The sequence below is a fragment of the Rissa tridactyla genome, chromosome 3 (genome assembly GCF_028500815.1).
Source record: "Rissa tridactyla isolate bRisTri1 chromosome 3, bRisTri1.patW.cur.20221130, whole genome shotgun sequence".
NCBI lineage: Eukaryota > Metazoa > Chordata > Aves > Charadriiformes > Laridae > Rissa > Rissa tridactyla.
In genome coordinates, this window is record NC_071468.1 from 60,453,279 (window position 1) to 60,471,818 (window position 18,540).

The 18,540-nt window shown below is 49.8% G+C and overlaps 1 protein-coding gene across 1 annotated transcript; it reads right to left on the minus strand.

Moving 5' to 3' along the window:
• Positions 1–354: 354 nt before the first annotated feature.
• LOC128906878 (T-cell activation Rho GTPase-activating protein-like) lies at positions 355–2,249 on the minus strand. The gene is made up of 4 exons (XM_054194923.1): positions 2,136–2,249; positions 1,228–1,423; positions 515–632; positions 355–380 (listed from the first exon to the last, which is right to left on the minus strand). The coding sequence occupies exons 1-4, from the start codon at positions 2,186–2,188 to the stop codon at positions 355–357; spliced, it is 393 nt and encodes a 130-aa protein (XP_054050898.1). The 5' UTR covers positions 2,189–2,249.
• Between the last annotated feature and the right edge of the window lie 16,291 nt (positions 2,250–18,540).

Consider the following 18,540-nt stretch of genomic DNA (forward strand, 5'->3'; position numbering starts at 1 on the left):
AGCGGTTCCTGAAAGGACATTTCACTCCACAGACTTCTGAAGCCCGTGCCTAGACGTTTGAGTTTCAGCTAACCTTGAAGAATAAACAGCTCTTGGAGAAGTTAACTGATAAGGCAAGTGCAAAAAAGGACACTGATATGATATCAGTATGCTGAAAACGTGTCTTTCTTTTCATAGCCTGTTCCTCCTGAGACGCAGTGACAAAAGAGAGACCTCTGGATCTGTTGTGTTAGGAGAATGATACTCTGTTTTGAGGACTGCCAGAAAGGTCCTTGAGGTATAAGCACATCTGTAACAGAATGTGCTTGAGGCAGATGTTTAACATTGGGATTTAATTTTGTTCTGTGGGTGTTGTCATTTTGAACTTCTGGAAAGTGTTCCTGTAGAAAAAAAAATGCAACAACATATTGAACCCTCTGCAACTCTCTGTGTTTCCACAGATGGATTCCCATACCAAAATAAATAATGTAGCCCAGCAGCCCCAGTCTGTGACATCCCCAGCTTGTTCGCATACCTGTGGAGCTGTCTGTGTGCTCTGGTGACTCCTCAGCCGAGGCACAGACAGGCAAGGCAATGTCCTCCCCAAATATCTCTGAGCAATTGTTTATAAGGAACTCCACCAACACTGTCACCTGCACAGAGAAAACAGTTCCAGTCAAAAGGGATGAAAACATTCTAAACAGTCTTTCCTGCTCCCGCCTGCTGTCTTTGTGTGAAGGGCAGCACAGAGCAGAGTGGCTTCTGTCAAACTCATAGAATCATAGAATAGCAGGTTGGAAGGGACCTCAAGGATCATTTGGTCCAACCTTTCTGGGCAAAAAATCCTCGCTTAAAGTCAGAGGGTGAGTCCACTTTGGAGGATGAGGCCTGATGCCGCAGACAAATTGATCTGCCCCGATACAAACAAACCGCCATCAGCCACAGCTTCAGCCTCACTGCCCAGAGGGCCCGTGGGTGGCAATGCCCACCAGGTGCCCCTTGCTCTCTGCATGACAAATATTCAGGAGCTGTGATACAACGTAGGGGACTGCAGGGCCACTGCTACTATTGCCCAGAGGAGGTGAGGCGAGGGACAGCCTTGCCCATCACATTGCAGGCACCTGAGCTGAGGGGCACCCCCGATGTCCAGGGGTGCTCTTTCATTTGGCTTTTGCAGTGGCGGAGGGACCCCTAGGGATGGCTCTGAGCTGCCCCAAAGCGGGTGGCTGCTTGGTGGGTTCAACACACCTTGTCATTCATCTCCTTCTGCACTTCCAGCGGGAGCGTGTTGTCCGTCTCTGGGCTCAGCATATTTGGGCCAACGCAGATGGCCAGATTGCTGGAGTCCATCCTGTTGGTCTCGGCGTTTTGGCTGATGTGGTGGAGCAGAGACAGCAAGTGCTTGAGCAAGACGAGGTTTGGTCTAGGCAGTTTGTCAGCCACCCTGCAGGAAGACAAACAAAATGTGACGTTAATGCATGGTGCAGCAGCCACCACTTCTTTATTCGAGCAAGTCTCAATTAAACTCAGACAGATTCCACTTCCTCCAGAGAGAGGCACGCGTGTGCTTTCTTCACTGCTTAGCAGAAGTATCATTCAGAAATCCCCAACGGCAGCTGAGCGTGTGGTTAATTAGAAGATCTTGAATGATGAGATCTTGACTGAAAGGCAAGCATTACAGCAGTCCATGTCTTTGAGTAGATGAGATGGCACCAGGAGATGTCACTGGAGACTTCCCAAAGGCACGTGAAAGGCTGCAGTTGTGCTGTGCAGCTTTCAAAGCACTCCCAGTTGGCCTCCACAGCTGCTCTTTCTAAAGGGCAAAACACGGCCATGGTCTCCACATGCCTGACCTCACCGCCAGCAGATGTGAAGGCTGCCTGTCAGTGCCTGTCCCACAGCGCAGTGACTGCCTTGGCTGAGGCACTGCAGCCTCTCTCCTCTTCCTACACTAGTCCTTTCATAGGGCAATTCAAATAACTTCAGGAAGTGCTGCTGCTAGAGCTCTCCAAACAAATCCCCATGGAGCAATAGCAAGCTGAAGTAAATGACAGGCTTTTAAATGAGACTCTCAATTTCAGGAGATGTCACTGGACACTACCAGCCAGTCCCTCACATTGGGCCTGGTTGCAAAACTTTCTGGTTGCAAAACTTACTCTTTCAATTCTTCAATTTTTTCCTGCTTGCTTGGCTTCTCCAGAGCTTGCATCCACTTCTCATAGAGGTCGGCCGACAGGAGTTTGGAGGGAATATTTCGGAGGAAGTCCTGCAAGGCCAAGAGATTTAGATGAGGCTTTGGGTGCTACCCCTGAGCACACAGGGAGGGTCATCGTGACTTGGGCTGAGGAGACACAGAAACGAAGGAGGGCAGTTGGTTGTGGGCCTGGGCCTCCAGAGGGGCAGCTGAGCCCCAGTGCACGGGGGCTGGCATGTAGCTGCTCTCTGCACATGGGTCTTCACAACTGGGGCTTGGGCCCTGCAGGGTGGGTGCCTGGCTGCTATGGAAAATATCAACTGCAATTTTTTGAATATTGAGGTAAAATGCAGTCCTGGACATGTCAGCTGGAAGGAAATGGTTTTTACTTTGTGTTTGATAAGAAGCCTTCCACCACTGTGGGTTTGAGAAGAAGCCTTCCGCTTCCTCACAGAGCTTTTCATGATGTCTACTGCTGCAGCTTGGGTCTTGCACCCACAGTGGCACAGGGGAGACCCTGGTGGTCTGCAGCTTCTGATCCCTGATCAGAGCCACAGCAGCATCCCTCAAGTGTGTGTGTGGGTGTAAGAAGGATAGGAGAGGGGACAGAGGGAGATGGCACTGCAGGCACTGGAGGGCAGGACAGGCCACAGCAATCTGGCTGCAGGGACATATATAAAGACACTGATGTCACCTGTTGCACACCCTGCACTAGTGACACCTGTCTGGATTTCCCTCCTCTGATAAACCCTGAAGGTGTCGACCTTTTGCAAAATCTACTCGTAACATGAGGAGCCAACACTTGGGGTCACCCTACACAGTCTACACTAAGATCACAGACTTACAGAATAGTTTGAGTTGGAAGGGACCTTTAAAGATCATCTAGTCCAATGCCTCTGACATGTCCACATGTCCCCTGCTTAGTCCACACTGAGATCCTGGGTTTCGGGGCTTTCTCACTGCAGCTGCTGAGTATTTCCATGCTATGTCTCAGCCCTGGGCTGAACCCTTTCAAAAAGTTCAGCAAAACTGTTTCAGCCTGTCCTTTGAATGAGATTGGAGGAAAAATACATTTACCTGCTGTGATGGTTTCAGTTGGGACAGAGTTAACTTTCCTACTAGCAGCTGGTGTAATGCTATGTTTTGGATTTGGGATGAAAGCGATGTTGAGAGCGCACTGATGTTTTTGGTGGTTGCTAAGCAGCCAAAGCCTTTTCTGCTCCTCACACCGCCCCATCAGCGAGTGGGTTGGGGGTGCACAAAAAGTTGGGAGGGGACACAGCCAGGACAGCTGTCCCCAACTGACCAAAGGAGTATTCCATACCATATGATGTGATGCTCAGTATATAAAGCTGGGGGAAGAAGAAGGAAGCGGGGGATGTTCAGAGTTATGGCGTTTTGTCTTCCCAAGTAAACCATTATTATGATGGAGCCCTGCTTTCCTGGAGATGGCTGAACACCTGCCTGTCGATGGGAAGCAGTGAATGAACTCCTTGTTTTGCTTTGCTTGCGTGCACAGCTTTTGCTCTACCTATTAAATTGTCTTTATCTCAACCCACGAGTTTTTTCTCACTTTTACTCTTCCAGTTCTCTCTCCCAACTGAGGGGAACGAGCAAGCAGCTTCGTGGTCCTAGTTGCTGTCTGTGGTTAATCCACGACACCTGCCTATATTCAACCATCTTTTCAGATGTCCCAGTGAGTAACCCTTGTAACTTCCTTGCTATGGAGCCAGATTTTGGTGTTTTAGCTTTGCACCACCATCATGAGGTTCCTCAGCCAGGAGGTGGAAGAAAAGGTGCAACACAGCTCCAGCACACTTTGTAAGAGTGAAGCAGAGGCTGTAGCACACAGATAGGCAGGATGCTGGACTTCTGCTTTGTGTTTGATGGTTCTTATGGAAATCTTCCTGTAATTTCCAGGAGGATAAAGGAAGTGGCAGAACAAAACCGCTGAAAACCAGAAGTTATTCCCTGGAGCAGATCCTCCAAAAAATTTATGTCCCACATGGGTTCCAAAATACCTGGGGAAATTTTCAGAAGAGCTCAAGCTCCTGGCCACTTTGAAAACATGTCCAGGGACACTGTCCATGTGGAAATCCAGTCGCGCATCTCACTGGAAATGACAGGGCACATCTAAAATCAAATACACAGACACAAATCCAAACTGCGTGTAGAGCAGGCTGGATAAAACCAAACAAAACACTCAACGGTTACCTGAAAAACGCATGCTGTGCCTCAAAAAACACAGATTATTGTGGGCTCATTGCCAAACCCTGTGTAGGGAGCAACCTTGTTCTGTTTGCACACTGCATTAAACACATTTAGTCTGCAGTCCCAGAGATGGAGCTGGTTATTCATCTCCTCCAGCACCTCTGGCCGCTTTCCCAAGAGCAGAGCTGCCGGCACAGGCCCTGACACCGCTCCTACCCCAGTCCCTGATAAGCAGCCACCTACGTAAATCACTAACGTTTTCTTCCCATGGAGACCTGGAAGGAGCGCTCAGCAAACATTCAGCTAAGCCTTATTGTGTGTACTTGTAGCAATGTTTCCAGAAGGAATGCATTCCTGCTGCCTCACTGCTCAGGATCCACCAGCAATTTATCTGCTGCTCTTTGGCCTAAAGGAACAAATATTGCCTCATTCCACACCACCTGACACCCATTTCCCTCCAGACCATAGGTCTGGACTCTTTTGCAAGCAGATCTTGCCAGTCAGGGTTGGGGACAAGAAAAAGATGCGGATGTGCCTCTTTTCTGAGCGTACAAACCCTTCAACATACAGTTCCGGAGCAGTCGTCGTGAAACATCCCGGGATATGCAGATCCACAGCATTAGCAGCGCCTGACCCACACACAGCAGCTCGGGGTATGATCCATGTCGTACCCCTGCCTTGTTAGTCTCACCCACGCTGCTCTCTGCTGCCCGTCAGCACTGCAGGCAGCATTTCTCCCAGATGCAGAGCTTTCCTGTGGCCCAGTGCAAGAGCCATGAGCTCTCTGGTGCCAAATCTCTTCCCAAGTAGAGACCCACCGGGCACACACAGCCCCCCCCACCCCGCACACATAAAGACAGACATTCATTCACTGTGGGGTCCCTGCCAAGGGCTCAGTGGGTCACACTTCCCAGCCCTCCAATACGGTCCACAGAGCTTCGCACAGCAGACAGCACACAAACAAGAGGCTGGACATCTTTTTTGATAAAAGCTCAGGGAAAGGAGGATTATGGTGTTTGTCTTCCCAAGCCACTGTTACGCGTGCTGAGGCCCTGCTTCCCACGGAGTGTCTGGACATCTGCCCGCTGATGGGAAGTCATGAATGAATTCCTCTTTTTTGCTTTACTTGCCCACGCAGCTTTTGCTTTTCTTATTAAACTGTCTTTATCTCGACCCAAAAGATTATTTTTTTTCATTTTATTTTCTCCCCCTGTCCTGCTGAGGAGGGGGAGTGCGAAAGCATCTGGGTGGGGACCTGGCAGCCGGCCATCATCAATTCACCAGTCCTTTTTATTGCCGCCCAACGTGGGGCACGAGATAACGACAGTTTTGATCTGGGCATACTATAGCTGTGGTAGCTGATAATTGGCAGGCTTCTGCGCAGGTCACAGAGCTTGTTTGGTTTACCCAAGCTCGATTTACTGTGTAACAGAGCCTAGGGCTCGTCAGCAACTGCTTTCAGCTCCCCTCTTTGCTGCACCGCTTATCTCTGTGTTTAGCTGTGCCTGGGAACATTCTGATAAAAGCAGTGGCCGTGCTTTTGGTCCTGGCATGTGTACTGCTCCTGTGCCGGGAGGGCTGTCCTGCAGAGAGGGTGAGGGATTGCACATCCCTCTTTCCCTCCAGGACTGATGTGGCCACCTCGTTGCTCCCGAGGTCCTCGCACATCCTTTTGTAAGCTGCTCGATTAACGTCATCATCTTTTTGTCATTTGTGTGGAAGCAGGCTTCATTCTGACGTTAAGAGGAAACAGATTGTCAGTGAGGTGACAAGGAAACATGCCTTTAGGCTGTCGATCCCTGGGTGGTAGGGTGTGTGGGAGGATTTGGGCAGCTGCCTGGGTTGGTTATCACCTCTGATAGCCTGGGATCTTACACCTCTACAGGCGTGTAATTCCATTGAATTGGCGCACTACTTGATACCTACCCCAGTGAAACCCAGCGGCTCTTAGCACTGTACTGGGTCTTTCCCCATGTCTCTCAAGCCTCCATTCAGCACCATCAGAGGAGCACGGTTGAGGCAGGGACCCAAAGCACATCTGGGAACACCATGGGTAAGATAGGGACTGAAACCCTAACTATAGTGATTGCCCCAGTAGTCAAAAAGAAGCACTGGATGCAGAGGTCAACGGGTCCATAACGTCAGTTAGTACAGGAGGAGAAGGAGGAAGGGTCTGATCAGGAAGCTGGTCCTTCAACAAAGAAGCAAGGGGAAGAATTGAAAGAAATCACCCCATCAGCAGAAACTCACTGGTCCCTAACCTGGGAGAAAGATTGTATGCAGTATGCAAAAAGATTACAACCACCAGACAGGCAAGCAGATTGCTGCCACTACTACAGAAGAAGGCATCCGATATTTGAGGGAATTAGCAGTGCTGGAAGTCTTCTACAGTGACCTGTACGACAACTAGGTCTCCAGAGATTCAGATGATGTCCAGTGTACACAAATCATGTAGAAGAGGATGGTCTGAAATGCACTGACCTCATATTCCAGCCATCTGGTGACGATGGACCGGCCAGACTTTGATATACCAACTGCAGAGAGAGCATCCCATCGTTTCTGATGTTTTGAAGAAAACCTGTCTCCCTACTCATCCCCACAGGCCAGCGTCTCGGCCGTTAGGGGCACCCTGCAGAGCCCTCCCCGCTTCTCCTCAGCCAGAAGGGCAGGGAGCCCAGGCACACACTGCATGGGCAGTCTCTGGTTCTTCCTGCATCACCAGGAGGACATGAGGAAGTGGGATGGTGAGCCTACCTCTAAGTTAGGAGCCCATGTATGCAAACTGTGGGGGAAGAGAGCTGCTAAGAAGGGGCCACCCAAGATGCCTGTCAGTTCAGCTGCTCCTGAGATAGTAGAAGACAACCAGTCATTCCCCAGGTACAGAAGAGGACTGAGAGTGCCTCCCTTGATTTTGGAGAAGGGACTACTGGTCCGACACTGCAGACAGAGGGTCCCTGCCTTTGGCCAGGAGGAGGAAAGGGATGACCAGGTTTACTGGACTGTGTGCATTTGATGGCCTGGTGCATGAGATCCACAGAAGTGTAAAGCTTTGGTGGACACTGGTGCACAGTGTACCCTAATGCCATCAGGGCACAGCAAGGAGGAACCCATCTGGATTTCTGGAGTGGCAGTGGGATCCCAAAGCTGTCTGTATTGGAGGCTGAGGTGAGCTGAACAGGGGACAAATGGCAAAAGCATCCCATTGTGACTGGCCCATCTGTATAGGACCATCCATGTGAAATGTGCCCTACGCTGTAGCGGGGGAGCATGGCCTCACCTGGAGCCTCTGGCAGAAAACACCTGGAAAAACCTGAGGTCTACCTTCAGGATTTTGGGGCTGGGACCACTGAGCACCTGAAGCCCATTATATCCCAACAGCCAAAGAGATACTAGCAGCATACGAAGGAGTTCAAGCCACTTCAGAAGTTGTTGACACAGAAGCACAGCTCCTCTGGGCACCATGATTCCATGTGTGGCACTGGATTTTCCAAGGAAGCAACTGACGCTACGTGCAGTAAGAGGGTAACACTGATCATGCAACAGGCTTGAATGGGGAGCCCCAACCACCCAGGGGTCTTGGAAGAGATCATGGCTTGGCCAGAAGAAGAAGATTTCAGGGGATTGCCCAAGAAGCCTAAGAAGCACCACCGTCTGAGTTAGCAGAAAGTGAAAGGCAGCATGCTCTGTTTACTAACAGATCCTATTGTTTTGTAAGAAACCATGAGAAGTGAAAAGCTGCTGTGTGGACTCCCACAAGACAAGTTGGTGAAGCTGTTGAAGGAGTCGAGTGAGTCAAGTGCATTTGCAGAAGTGAAAGCCATCCATCTGGCCCTTGAGATTGCTGGAAGAGAAAAGTGGCCAGCCCTCTATCTCTATACTGACTCATGGGTGGCAGCAGATGCCCTGTGGGGCTTGTTACAGCAATAGAAGCAGACCAGCTGTAGCACAGAGGTACAACTGTCTGTATTGCTGCATTGTGGCAAGACATCACTGCCTGGGAAGACAACGTTGTTGTGAAGGTATGTCATGTAGATGCTCACAAGCCTAAGAACTGTGCCACTGAAAAACATCAAAACAATGAGTAGGTAGACAGGCCACTAGAATTGGAGTAGCTCATGTGGACCTGGATGGGGAATGTAAGAGTGAGCTATTTGTAGCTTGGTGGGCCCGTGAACATCAGGACATCTAGGGAGACATGCAACATACAAATGGTCTCATCATCAAGTGGTGGACCTGACCACCGAAGCCATCACACAGGTCACCCATGAATGTGCAAAGTGTCTTAAGCAAGTGGGCCAAGTGAGTAAAGTCTCCCTGGAACAGAGGGAATAGAGGCCTGGCAGATTTGGCTATATTGGACCACTGCCACAAACCCACCAAAGCAAGGGCTACATGCTCATCATAGTGGAAGCCACTAGCAGATGGCTGGAAATATACCCTGTAACCCATACTACTACCTGAAACAGCATCCTGGGCCTTGAAAGGCAAGCTTTGTGGTGACATGGTAACGCAGAAATAATTGAGTCAGACCATGGGACTTATTTCTGAAATAATCTCATGGACTCCTGGGCCAAGAAACATGGCATTGATTGGATGTATCTCACCCCTTATCACCCAGAAGCCTCTGGAAAGATTGAACGATACAATGAACTGTTAAGACTGCTGAGAACACTGTGTGCTAGGGCATGAAAACACTGGGATGTAAATTTAGCAGAGGATCTGCTGACCATCCTGGTCCTGCCCAAACAATGCCCCACGTACTGTGGGAGGAGATAAGGTCCCTGTAGTGCACGTAGGGAGGTGGCTGGGAAGAGCAGTGTGCATTGCTCCTCCCTTTGGAAAAAGGCAAGCCCACTCATGGGATTGTCTTCGCTCAAGGATGTGGGTACACGTGGCAAGTAATGTGGAATGATGGGGAGATCCAGTGTGTATCTCAAGGGGATTTAGTCTTGGGGGAAAAATAAACCACGAATTGAGTTGTATGCTGTAGGAAGTAACGCATCAGGAACTGCCTTAACTAATGGAGAATGAGCTTCACCAGGAACCAGGCAAGTGCAGCAGTGACCCAATCCAAGGTGATCTTGATGCCCAGCAATCCCACATGCTGCTTCTCCTGTACTGGGCAATGGCCTGGACAGATGGGGCCTGACTCACTGGCTGATGTTATGGACATTTTGTGGGGGAGCTCCATGGAACAGGGGAATAATACCTCTCTGTATGTCAAGGAACAGGGTATAGTGGTTAATGAGGATGTATAAACCTGACTTTGAGGATGTATAAACCTGACTGTTGGGTGTAAAGAAGGTTCAAATATGTAGTATAAATGGTAAGTGCTGGTAAGAGGGGACTTCAGGAATGAGAAACAGATAGAATGGGATGGTCAGAGGATACCTAGATATATTAGGTAGTGCGGGACCTGAGCATGACAAAAATGCTAGGGAATAAGGGATGGAGATTGTGCTGGGTCTGGCTGGGATGAAGTTAGAAAGGTAGCTTTCCCCCTCACAGCCTGTATGGTGCTGTGCTTTGGTTTTGGGGCTAGAACAGTGTTGATAACACATCACTGCTGAACAGTGCTTGGATGGTGTCAAGGCTTTCTCTCTTTCTCTCTCTTCTCTGTGCCCCAAAACCGAGTAGGCTGGAATGGGCAAGAGGCTGGGAGGGGACATAGCCGGGACAGCTGACCCCAGCTGACCAAAGGGATATTCCCCACCACATGACATCGTGCTCTGCAAAATAAGCTCAGGGAAAGAAGGAGGAAAAGGGGATGTCCGTGGTTATGGCGTTTGTCTTCCCATGCAGCCATTACGTGTGCTGAGGCCCTGCTTCCCATGGAGTGGCTGGACATCTGCCTGCCGATGGGAAGTTGTGAATGAATTCCTCTTTTTGCTTTGCTTGCGCACACAGATTTTTGCTTTTCTTATTAAACTGTCTTTCTCTCAACCCACAAGGGTTTTTTTTCTTCTTATTTTCTCCCCCTGTCCTGCTGAGGAGCAGGGGTGAGAAAGCATCTGGGTGGGTGTCTGGCAGCCGGCCAAGGTTAACCCACCACACTCTCACGCACATACGTGCTCACAGGCTTTGTACATCTGTTTCTATACCTGAACATACATATGTACTCCCCGGGAGCTAATTCGCTTAGTAACAACAGCAGGCAAAGGAGACCGAGTCAGCTTTTCAGATGGGAAAAATAAATTTGAAATAAACTTCAGGTTTTGGAGAATTGCTATCAATTCCTTGAACTAATTATTGTTATTACTGTATGGCATGGAGCTCCCAGGGGGGCAAGAGCGAGCAACATTGGCTGAACGTCAGTGAAATGCTGTCCCTGCCCCAAGCAAAACCCGGGTGCTGGTGCAGGTCCTGCACCGTTCAGGTGTTCCGAGCAGTGTCGTTAGGGACACCTGAGGGGAAGCTGTCAAGAGAAGGGATGGCAGCAGGGCCTGGATCTCAGTATGTACAAGACGTGGCAGATGGAGTGCAAAAGCAAACGGGCTGGCTGGCAGCAGGCACTTCAGTAATGAAGCGTCACAGGAGCTCGCAGACTCCGCTCTGATTTTCCTGGGCTATGTTCCAGAGTGCGTTTTCACTTTTTTTTCTCTTGAGTATCTGCAAATGAAAGCCTGCTAAGCTCTTGGATAAGATAAGTGTCTCTTTAACTTCTCAGTCTCTTATGCATTTCAAATAGCATTTTTTTATTATCTTAATTGGAGACTGCCTGTTTTAATTAGGCGTCACAGTTAATCTTACACCGCTGACACTTTTGAGGCTTTGTGCAGAGCAAAACACGGGGCTTTTTTTTAGCATAAGCACCAAAAGAACCATGAATTGTAAGAAATAATATGACCATGTTTGCAATTCTTATTTTCACTTTCTTCCTTTCACTTTAGTCTTCAGTTACCACCTTCTGAAATTCTCCAATATCTCCAATAGGTCCTGGACAAGACATTGTGTGAGCGTAGAAAAAATTTCTTCCCTTTGCGGTGATCCAGAAGACATTTCTGATCTAAACAACAATAGGCAGAAAGCAACGATCTGTCTCACTTCTCTGAAGGCCTCAAGCCATAGTTTTATCTGTCCAACTTTAGCTAATATCAAATAATAAACAGATCTGTAAATGTAGAAATCAATCACTCCTGATCATGTTGTCTGGGAACATATTGCAACTTCCACAAAAGCTGGCCCGCGTTCATGTCCTGGAGGGCTTAACTGAGCCTCCACAATAGTAGCACTGATGATGCCAAACCTCGTGTAACTTCCCCCTTGATTTTTGCAGGCTGCCAGAGGGTGTCACAGAGGGAACCCGGCACCTTGGAAGGAAGTTTTATTAATATTTTATACAAGAGATGTGCTCAGCAATAAAGCTGAAAAAATACAAGAGGAAAAAACCCAAACAAACCAAAAAGCCCCCCAGAACTCCCTGGATCACACAGAGCCAGGAAAAGGAGGGAAATACTGGCAGAGCTGGGCAGCTGATTTGCAGCGGCCGGCTGTACACCAGCAAGGGCAGAGTCACTGTGATTAGATGCAGCTTTTGCAGAAGTCTGTATCTACCTGTCCTTTCAAGGGACCTGAGTGATTTTGAAAGGTGCTATATTTTGCTGTGGTTTTTTTTTTTTTTTTCTAAGGAGTGCATTGTGGACAGTCAGGGACGTGATAATTCATCCCTTCCCCTCCTCAAGGACAAACTGGAGCGCTAATTATCCGTCCCACATTTGACAGCACGCTTACTTGTCCTTCTCATGGGAAAGAGCAGTTCCTATGCTTTTTCCTAGCTTAAATACCATAACCCGGACTGCAAGAGGTAGTGTCCCATCTGGAGGCAATTCATCATTGCCTGAAACAAATCCTTCAACTTTATCTCTAGCTGCCAAGCAGCACAGCTCAGTGAGAGCAAGTCACTTGTAAAATATGATGGTTAAGTACAGGCAAGTCTGTAGAAGAAATAGCCCACTTTGAACTGATAAAGCCCCCCTGTGCTTGGGTCACTTAGATTTCAATAAGAAGATGGAGCGTGCTCAGTAGTAGAAAGTCATTCACAGTTGTTTAAGATCCCTGTGCAATTCTTACCGGAGTTAAAAGGGTGGTTCCCCAAACCTGTGCCCAGGAGGATGCTGAGGATGTGTTTTCCAAACTGAACTGGACACTTTTAGGGATGACGAGTGCATTATAGAGCCTTTACCTCCAGGCCAGTGGTGACACAGTCCCCCATCCCTAATGTCCCTTGGCCTTATCCCTCATTCCTGCATGCCAGAGGGACTCAAATTTGGGCTGCAGGTTCCCCAGCAGCAGTGCTCATTATTTCCGACACCCTACAGCATTACATACATACCTGAAAGGAGGTTGTAGAGAGGTGGGGGTCTGTCTCTTCTCCCAAGTAACAAGCGACAGGACAAGAGGCAACAGCCTCAAGTAGCACCAGGGGAGGTTTAGGGTCGATATTAGGAAAAATTTATTCACCGAAAGGGCTATCAAACATTGGAACAGGCTGCCCAGGGAAGTGGTGGAATCACCATCCCTGGAGGTATTTAAAAGACGGGTAGACGTGGTGCTGAGGGACACGGTTTAGTGGTGGTTTTGTCAATGTTAGGTTGATGGTTGGACTCAATGATCTTAAAGGTTCCTTCCAACCTAGATGCTTCTATGATTCTATGATTCTACATTCATCCCTGCCGCGCTGCCTCAGTAATAATCCCAGTGGGGAGGGCTTGGCTGTGCCAGCAATAAATAAGCAGCCATGAAGGGTCTTCTCTTGTTTTCACTTCGTTTCTCCCTACCTATCGATCTTTTGTCCCCCTTTTAGGGCGAGAAAACGGGTATCCTAGCGATCCCGGCTCTGCCATCGCCCAGCTCGGCATCCTGGCGGTCCCCTCGCCTTGGGCTGCCAGGGGAGGCAGCGACTCCTCCCTCGGCTGGGAGGGCTGGGGGGGGGGGGGCGGGGGGGGGGGGGAAAGCCGGCAGCGGGGTCTCCGCTCACTCGCTCCGGCTCCGCGCCCCAGGCGGACCGGCCCCGCTCCTGCGGCCGCTTTGCCGCCGCGATGCCGGGCCGGCGGGGTGGCGAGGCGGCGCGGCGGGGCAGCGGCGGCGGCGGCGGCGGCGGCGGCGGCGTCGGGGGGATCCCCGCGTCCCAGTCGGTGAGTGCGGAGCGGCGGGGCGGGAGGTGGGGAGCGGGGCGGGGGCGCCGGGCAGCACCCCGCTTTCCCAGGTGTTTGGAGGTGATGCTGGCTGCTGCCGCCGCGGGTTATTTGAGGGTAGGGACTGCTGGGGAGGCTGCTTGGGTCTTCGAGCCCCGTCTTGAATTTGGTGAAAAGAAAAACCCGAGCCTTCTCTTCCGTAAGTCTGGAAAGGCACTTCCCAGGGCGCTGGACCAGTCCCGTACTGTGGGGTTCAACACATTCGTGCTCCCAGCCCTGGACCGCAGAGCGCTCCTTATCCTGAGAAAGAGGGTCACAGGAGTCGGGTGGTATCGCGGTCAGATTATCAGAGGTCAGGCAAACCTGCAGTGCCCCGACTCCTGCCAGGGACAGCATTTGAAGAGACTGCTCGACGACATCCCTGCATGGTGAAACTGCTCAGACACCGCTTTAGGGCAGCAGAGTCCTGCAAAACACAACAAACAAAATCAAACCCTCAGCCACGAGTAAATGGTCAAAATAAAACCGGAGGGTTTCTTGGCTGTATCTGTGTGAGGGAAAGAGTTAAAGAGGTTGGGGTTTTTTTATTGTCGTTGTTGTTGTTCTTGTTATGGGGAGGTTTAACATCATCGCAAGAGACACGTTTCACATTAGTGCACGCTGTGAACTCTGTCCCACAGCACCTGGTAGTCTGGTGTGAGCCCAGGACCAAAGCCCGGTCCCCAGGGGGGGTCTCAGCTGCAGCCATCGCTCCTGTCAGCGGGGAGAGGAGCCCCGGCCGCCAGCGCATCGACTGGGAGGCCAGAAGGGACCGTTACATCATTTAGTCTGACCTCAGACAGGAGCGAGATGCTGGCTGGGAAACAAAAAGAAAATTGCCGGGGACTGAATCTCTGCACCAAAACACAGTATTTCTTCATGTCATTGTCAGCTTTGACAAATAGATTCTTCCACAAAAAATGAGATTAGTGGCCGGGGCTCTCTGCATGAAGCGCTTACACAGAGATGCACGCATCATAAGTAGAAGCTTCAGAGCTCCCAAATATAATGACTGGAAGTGTATTTTACATGCCAACTGATCTGGCTTTCCATTGTTCCTCCTGCTCTTCATAAGTAGGACTGCTAGCAAAAATGGACTATTTTCCAGTAAGAGAGAGCTCACTGAAAAAAAGAGTTAAGAGGAAAAAAAAAAGAAAAAAATAATATGTTTTGTTCAAAGTTGTCAGCAGAGATGACATTGTAAAAAATCAGAATTTCAGATAAGCGTAATGTTCTCTCTTCTTCCCATTTCTTTCTTTTTAACCTCTCTTTATTCATCTAATTTTGGTGAGAAAGTGGGAAAGGAACAAAAAGAAAAAAAGTAGGTGATTATCTAGCAAAGAAAGTTGGGATGCTGACTGCCCGAAGATCAATTTTTTTCCTTACTTAACTTCTTTCAAAAGTAACCCTTCAATATACTCTGAAAAAGTGCTATTTTCTTTAGACATAACACAGCCCTGGCACTCGCACCCATAGCGTGGGGCTGGATCCGTCTTACTGCACCTTGATGTTCAGTCTTGTGCTTACTTCTAGTTTTTTGGATCTGGCTGCCCACTATTTCACTTAAGCCTGGTACTTTTTCAGAGTACCAATGCTGTCCAAAAATGGAGCAAGACAGTACCGAATGAGGCTCCTCAACTTACATCCCTCTTTTTTCAATATTAACAAGGTACATAAACCCCTTGCACTGGCACGGGAACGGAGCAGCACAGGAGTGCCAGGCTGTACTGGGATATGATCCCAAGAGACAAGAAGGGTTAATCACCTCCCCAGCCCTGTGCATCCATCAGTCCAGTGCACCATCTGCTACACACCAGTGGGTCCTCCCGGGAGCCTGAGAAATGCGTATCTACTGCCGATAGTCACGGATATCTGGCTTGCATGGTGTGGCAGGAAAAGGGATGACAGTATTTGCGGTTAATGAAGTTCAGTGCAAAGCTGCATCCCGCAGTAATTCATTACCTTGGGAAGCAGGGGTGTGATGCCAGACAAATAACTGGTCCTGTGGGAGGGCAGGACACCAGGAAGGCAGGACCAGGAGGGTGGGAAGATGATGATCATGAGGAACCTCCCAGTGCCATTGCTGCTGGGGACAGCAGCTGGGGACAAAAGTCCCCCCACAAGCTCTGCTGTCCCCAGCAGCAGTGCCCAGCAGAGCTTGTGGGGGGATTTTTGTCGCAGCTGCCTCTTAGAGAGCCTGCAGCAGGGCCCCTGTGGGGGCTCTAAATCACACTGATGATTGCACAGTCAATAAAGGAAATCTCACCAGTCTCCATAACCAGGCTGTTGGCTTTTAAACCTCTTCAGATAAATATCTGTTTACTGCTGTGTTGTTCGAATTTCAGAGTAACTGCACTGAGTCCAGCAAAGTTAGTAGCACAAAGTAGCTTTGGAAAAGGGTTTCAATATAGACCAGATCAAGGCAAATTCTGTTCTGCTTTATTTGATATAAGCAGGAGACACTCCAGCGACTGTGGGACGGCTAGCTTAAATCATGAGTGCCGCTGCTTATTTCAGAGGAACCACTCTCTGCCCACACTAATACAACAGAAATCCTCCATTTGCATGTATTTCTAAGTTCCTTCCCAGCCTGTGTGACTGTTTCAGGGCAGCAGTGTCCCGGGCTGCCCCCATCGCTCGGGGAGCAGATCCCTGCCTTGGGGCAGGCAGCACTGGGGAGTTGTGGCCCCAGCAGCATCTGCAGGTGGTTTGGTTTGGCAGCACAGCGCTGCCTTGGAGAGTATCTGGATGCTCCTGCCCTGCGCTGCCTGCTCTGAGCCCTTCCCGCTCCCTCACGGCCGTGGGAGCTCACGCCAGCCCTTCCCGCCTGGCTTACCCCCTTGCCTCCTTCTCTTCTTCCATTTCCCCTACCCTCCCTGAATGAAACCAGTTATACAGTGATAACAAGATTTGGTCCCTTGCTCCCATCACCTCGGTCACCCCCGTTACGTGCCCACCTCATCTGTTCCCACCGTGCTGGCCCAGGCAAGGCTCTCTGTGCCGTGGTGCTTGTACGGCGCCGGTTGCACCCCCTCACCTCCTTGCGGGAGGGAGACAGACCCTTCCCCTTTGTAGCCAGACAGGGAGCTATGGGTGAGGTTGCCCCAGCTGCGGTGACTGCTGGGGGGTCAAGGCATGGCCGTACTGGGGAGAGAGGTAGTCCCACTTTCAAGGTGGCCACCCCATGGCTCTTGCCCCCTCCTTGCTGTTGGCCTTGGATGAGAGACAAACCAGGGGAGAGGTCCAGGCAAAAGCTCATTTAAAGGACTCATTTCCCCCAGGAGCCCCTTTTCCTCCTCATTTTGGTGGTCTGGTGTGCTGGGGTGGTCACAGCTCACAGCTGCCCCTTCCCCATCTTCCTCCACATGTGCACATGCACGACGTGGCTGGGAATTTTGGTGTGTCCTCTGGGAAAACCTTGTTGAGGAAAGGCATCTTCACCTGCCAGCACACCTCCTGGAAACCCCCCTGGGCTCCCCTCTCTGCTTCTGCTCTTGCTGTCTGGGGTTTGGTTTAAGCGATCGCTTAACATGAACCCTGTGAAATTTCTGTGTTCCCACCAGCGATGGATTTTTTCAGGAGGAGAAGGAAAGACGTGGCTTTGCCGTTTTCACAAGGACTCTCACCTACCACAGTGGAGGGGGGCGAAGAGGCATTTAGTTCATCCTTAAGGATTGTAGAAGTAGGTTTGTAAATTTGGGGGCATTTCTGGAAGTCCCAAAGAAACAAAAGTCCAAGGTTTTAGAAACAGGTATCCTCTTCAGCTAGTACTGGCCCTTGCCTGCTGAAGAATCTGGGCACCTAAAAGTCTCTCTGGATGACAAAATCATGTCCCTGTGTATTTCTGAAGGAGGTAGCACTTTGAAAGCCTTTCCGAATGAGTAAAAACAAGCAATGCGTTTGCACCTATAAGCCAGCAGCAGGTGGTTAGCCCATACAAGGAAGAATGACTAAACTCTGGATTTTCAGTTTTTTTGGTGGAGTGCTTTGAGCTCATAAAGGAGTTGTGACTTCTCTGCCAGTTTCGAAAGGCAAATCATTTGGTGCCGGGCTTATTCAGCACTGTCAGTGCCCTATATCCCACCACAATGCGCAGAGCAGTGGGATTTCTTTCAGGCTTTCACTCCCATTTTCCTGATTATAATCCAGCCTTCAGGCCCTTCCCCTTGTGGATGCCTGGGATGAAGACCTTGCGCGGTGCACGTAGGTGATTTCATTAAGCAAATGGCTTCCAGTGAGTGCACCTGAAATTCTGCAATCTGCAGATGTGATCCTTGCATTGTGTGCTGTGTGTCTCGGAGTGAGGGCAGGTTACAGGCTAGAGTAAGAAGGGCCGGAGTTTAACTTGTGGCTGATACTGCGATGTCCTCCACGAAGCAAGAAAAGGTTTCTGTTAAGTGGAGGAAAACCCCTGAAGAGAGGAAGTATGATGTAATTGATAGTCAATACTGGCATAAATGGGTTCAGATTCTCCCAGCTCTTGGACCACAGGGCAAACTTGATTTGGCTTCTGTGTGCCTACTGCACTCTCATTAGAAATCACATGTAGTTTTTTTCCACTGAAGTAGCAGCAACATGTGGGAATAAAGTTTTTCTTCACGGCTTAACACTGTTTTGTTCAATAAATCAAACGAAAATGACCATCCTCTCCATGTAAATTAAAGACCAAACACAAAATCCGACAGATATACCCAGGTTTTCCACCACCAACCCCTGACTTTGGCATTGCCTACCTGTACTGGCTTTCTAAGGGATTTCCAGAGAGAGCAGGGAGGTTTTACCAGGGATCACACGGGAGGCTGGGGAGGGGATGGCATCCCCAGTAGCCATGAAGAGCACAAAGGCTGGGAGACAGCTCAGCAGTCCTGGCGGGCTGGGGGGAGCTTCTCATAGAGCTCTTCTTGCACTGATGAAGATTCAGGCCAGAAGGAAAAAATATACACAGTTCTAAGACCCTGGACCCCAATGGAGTAATTTATTGCT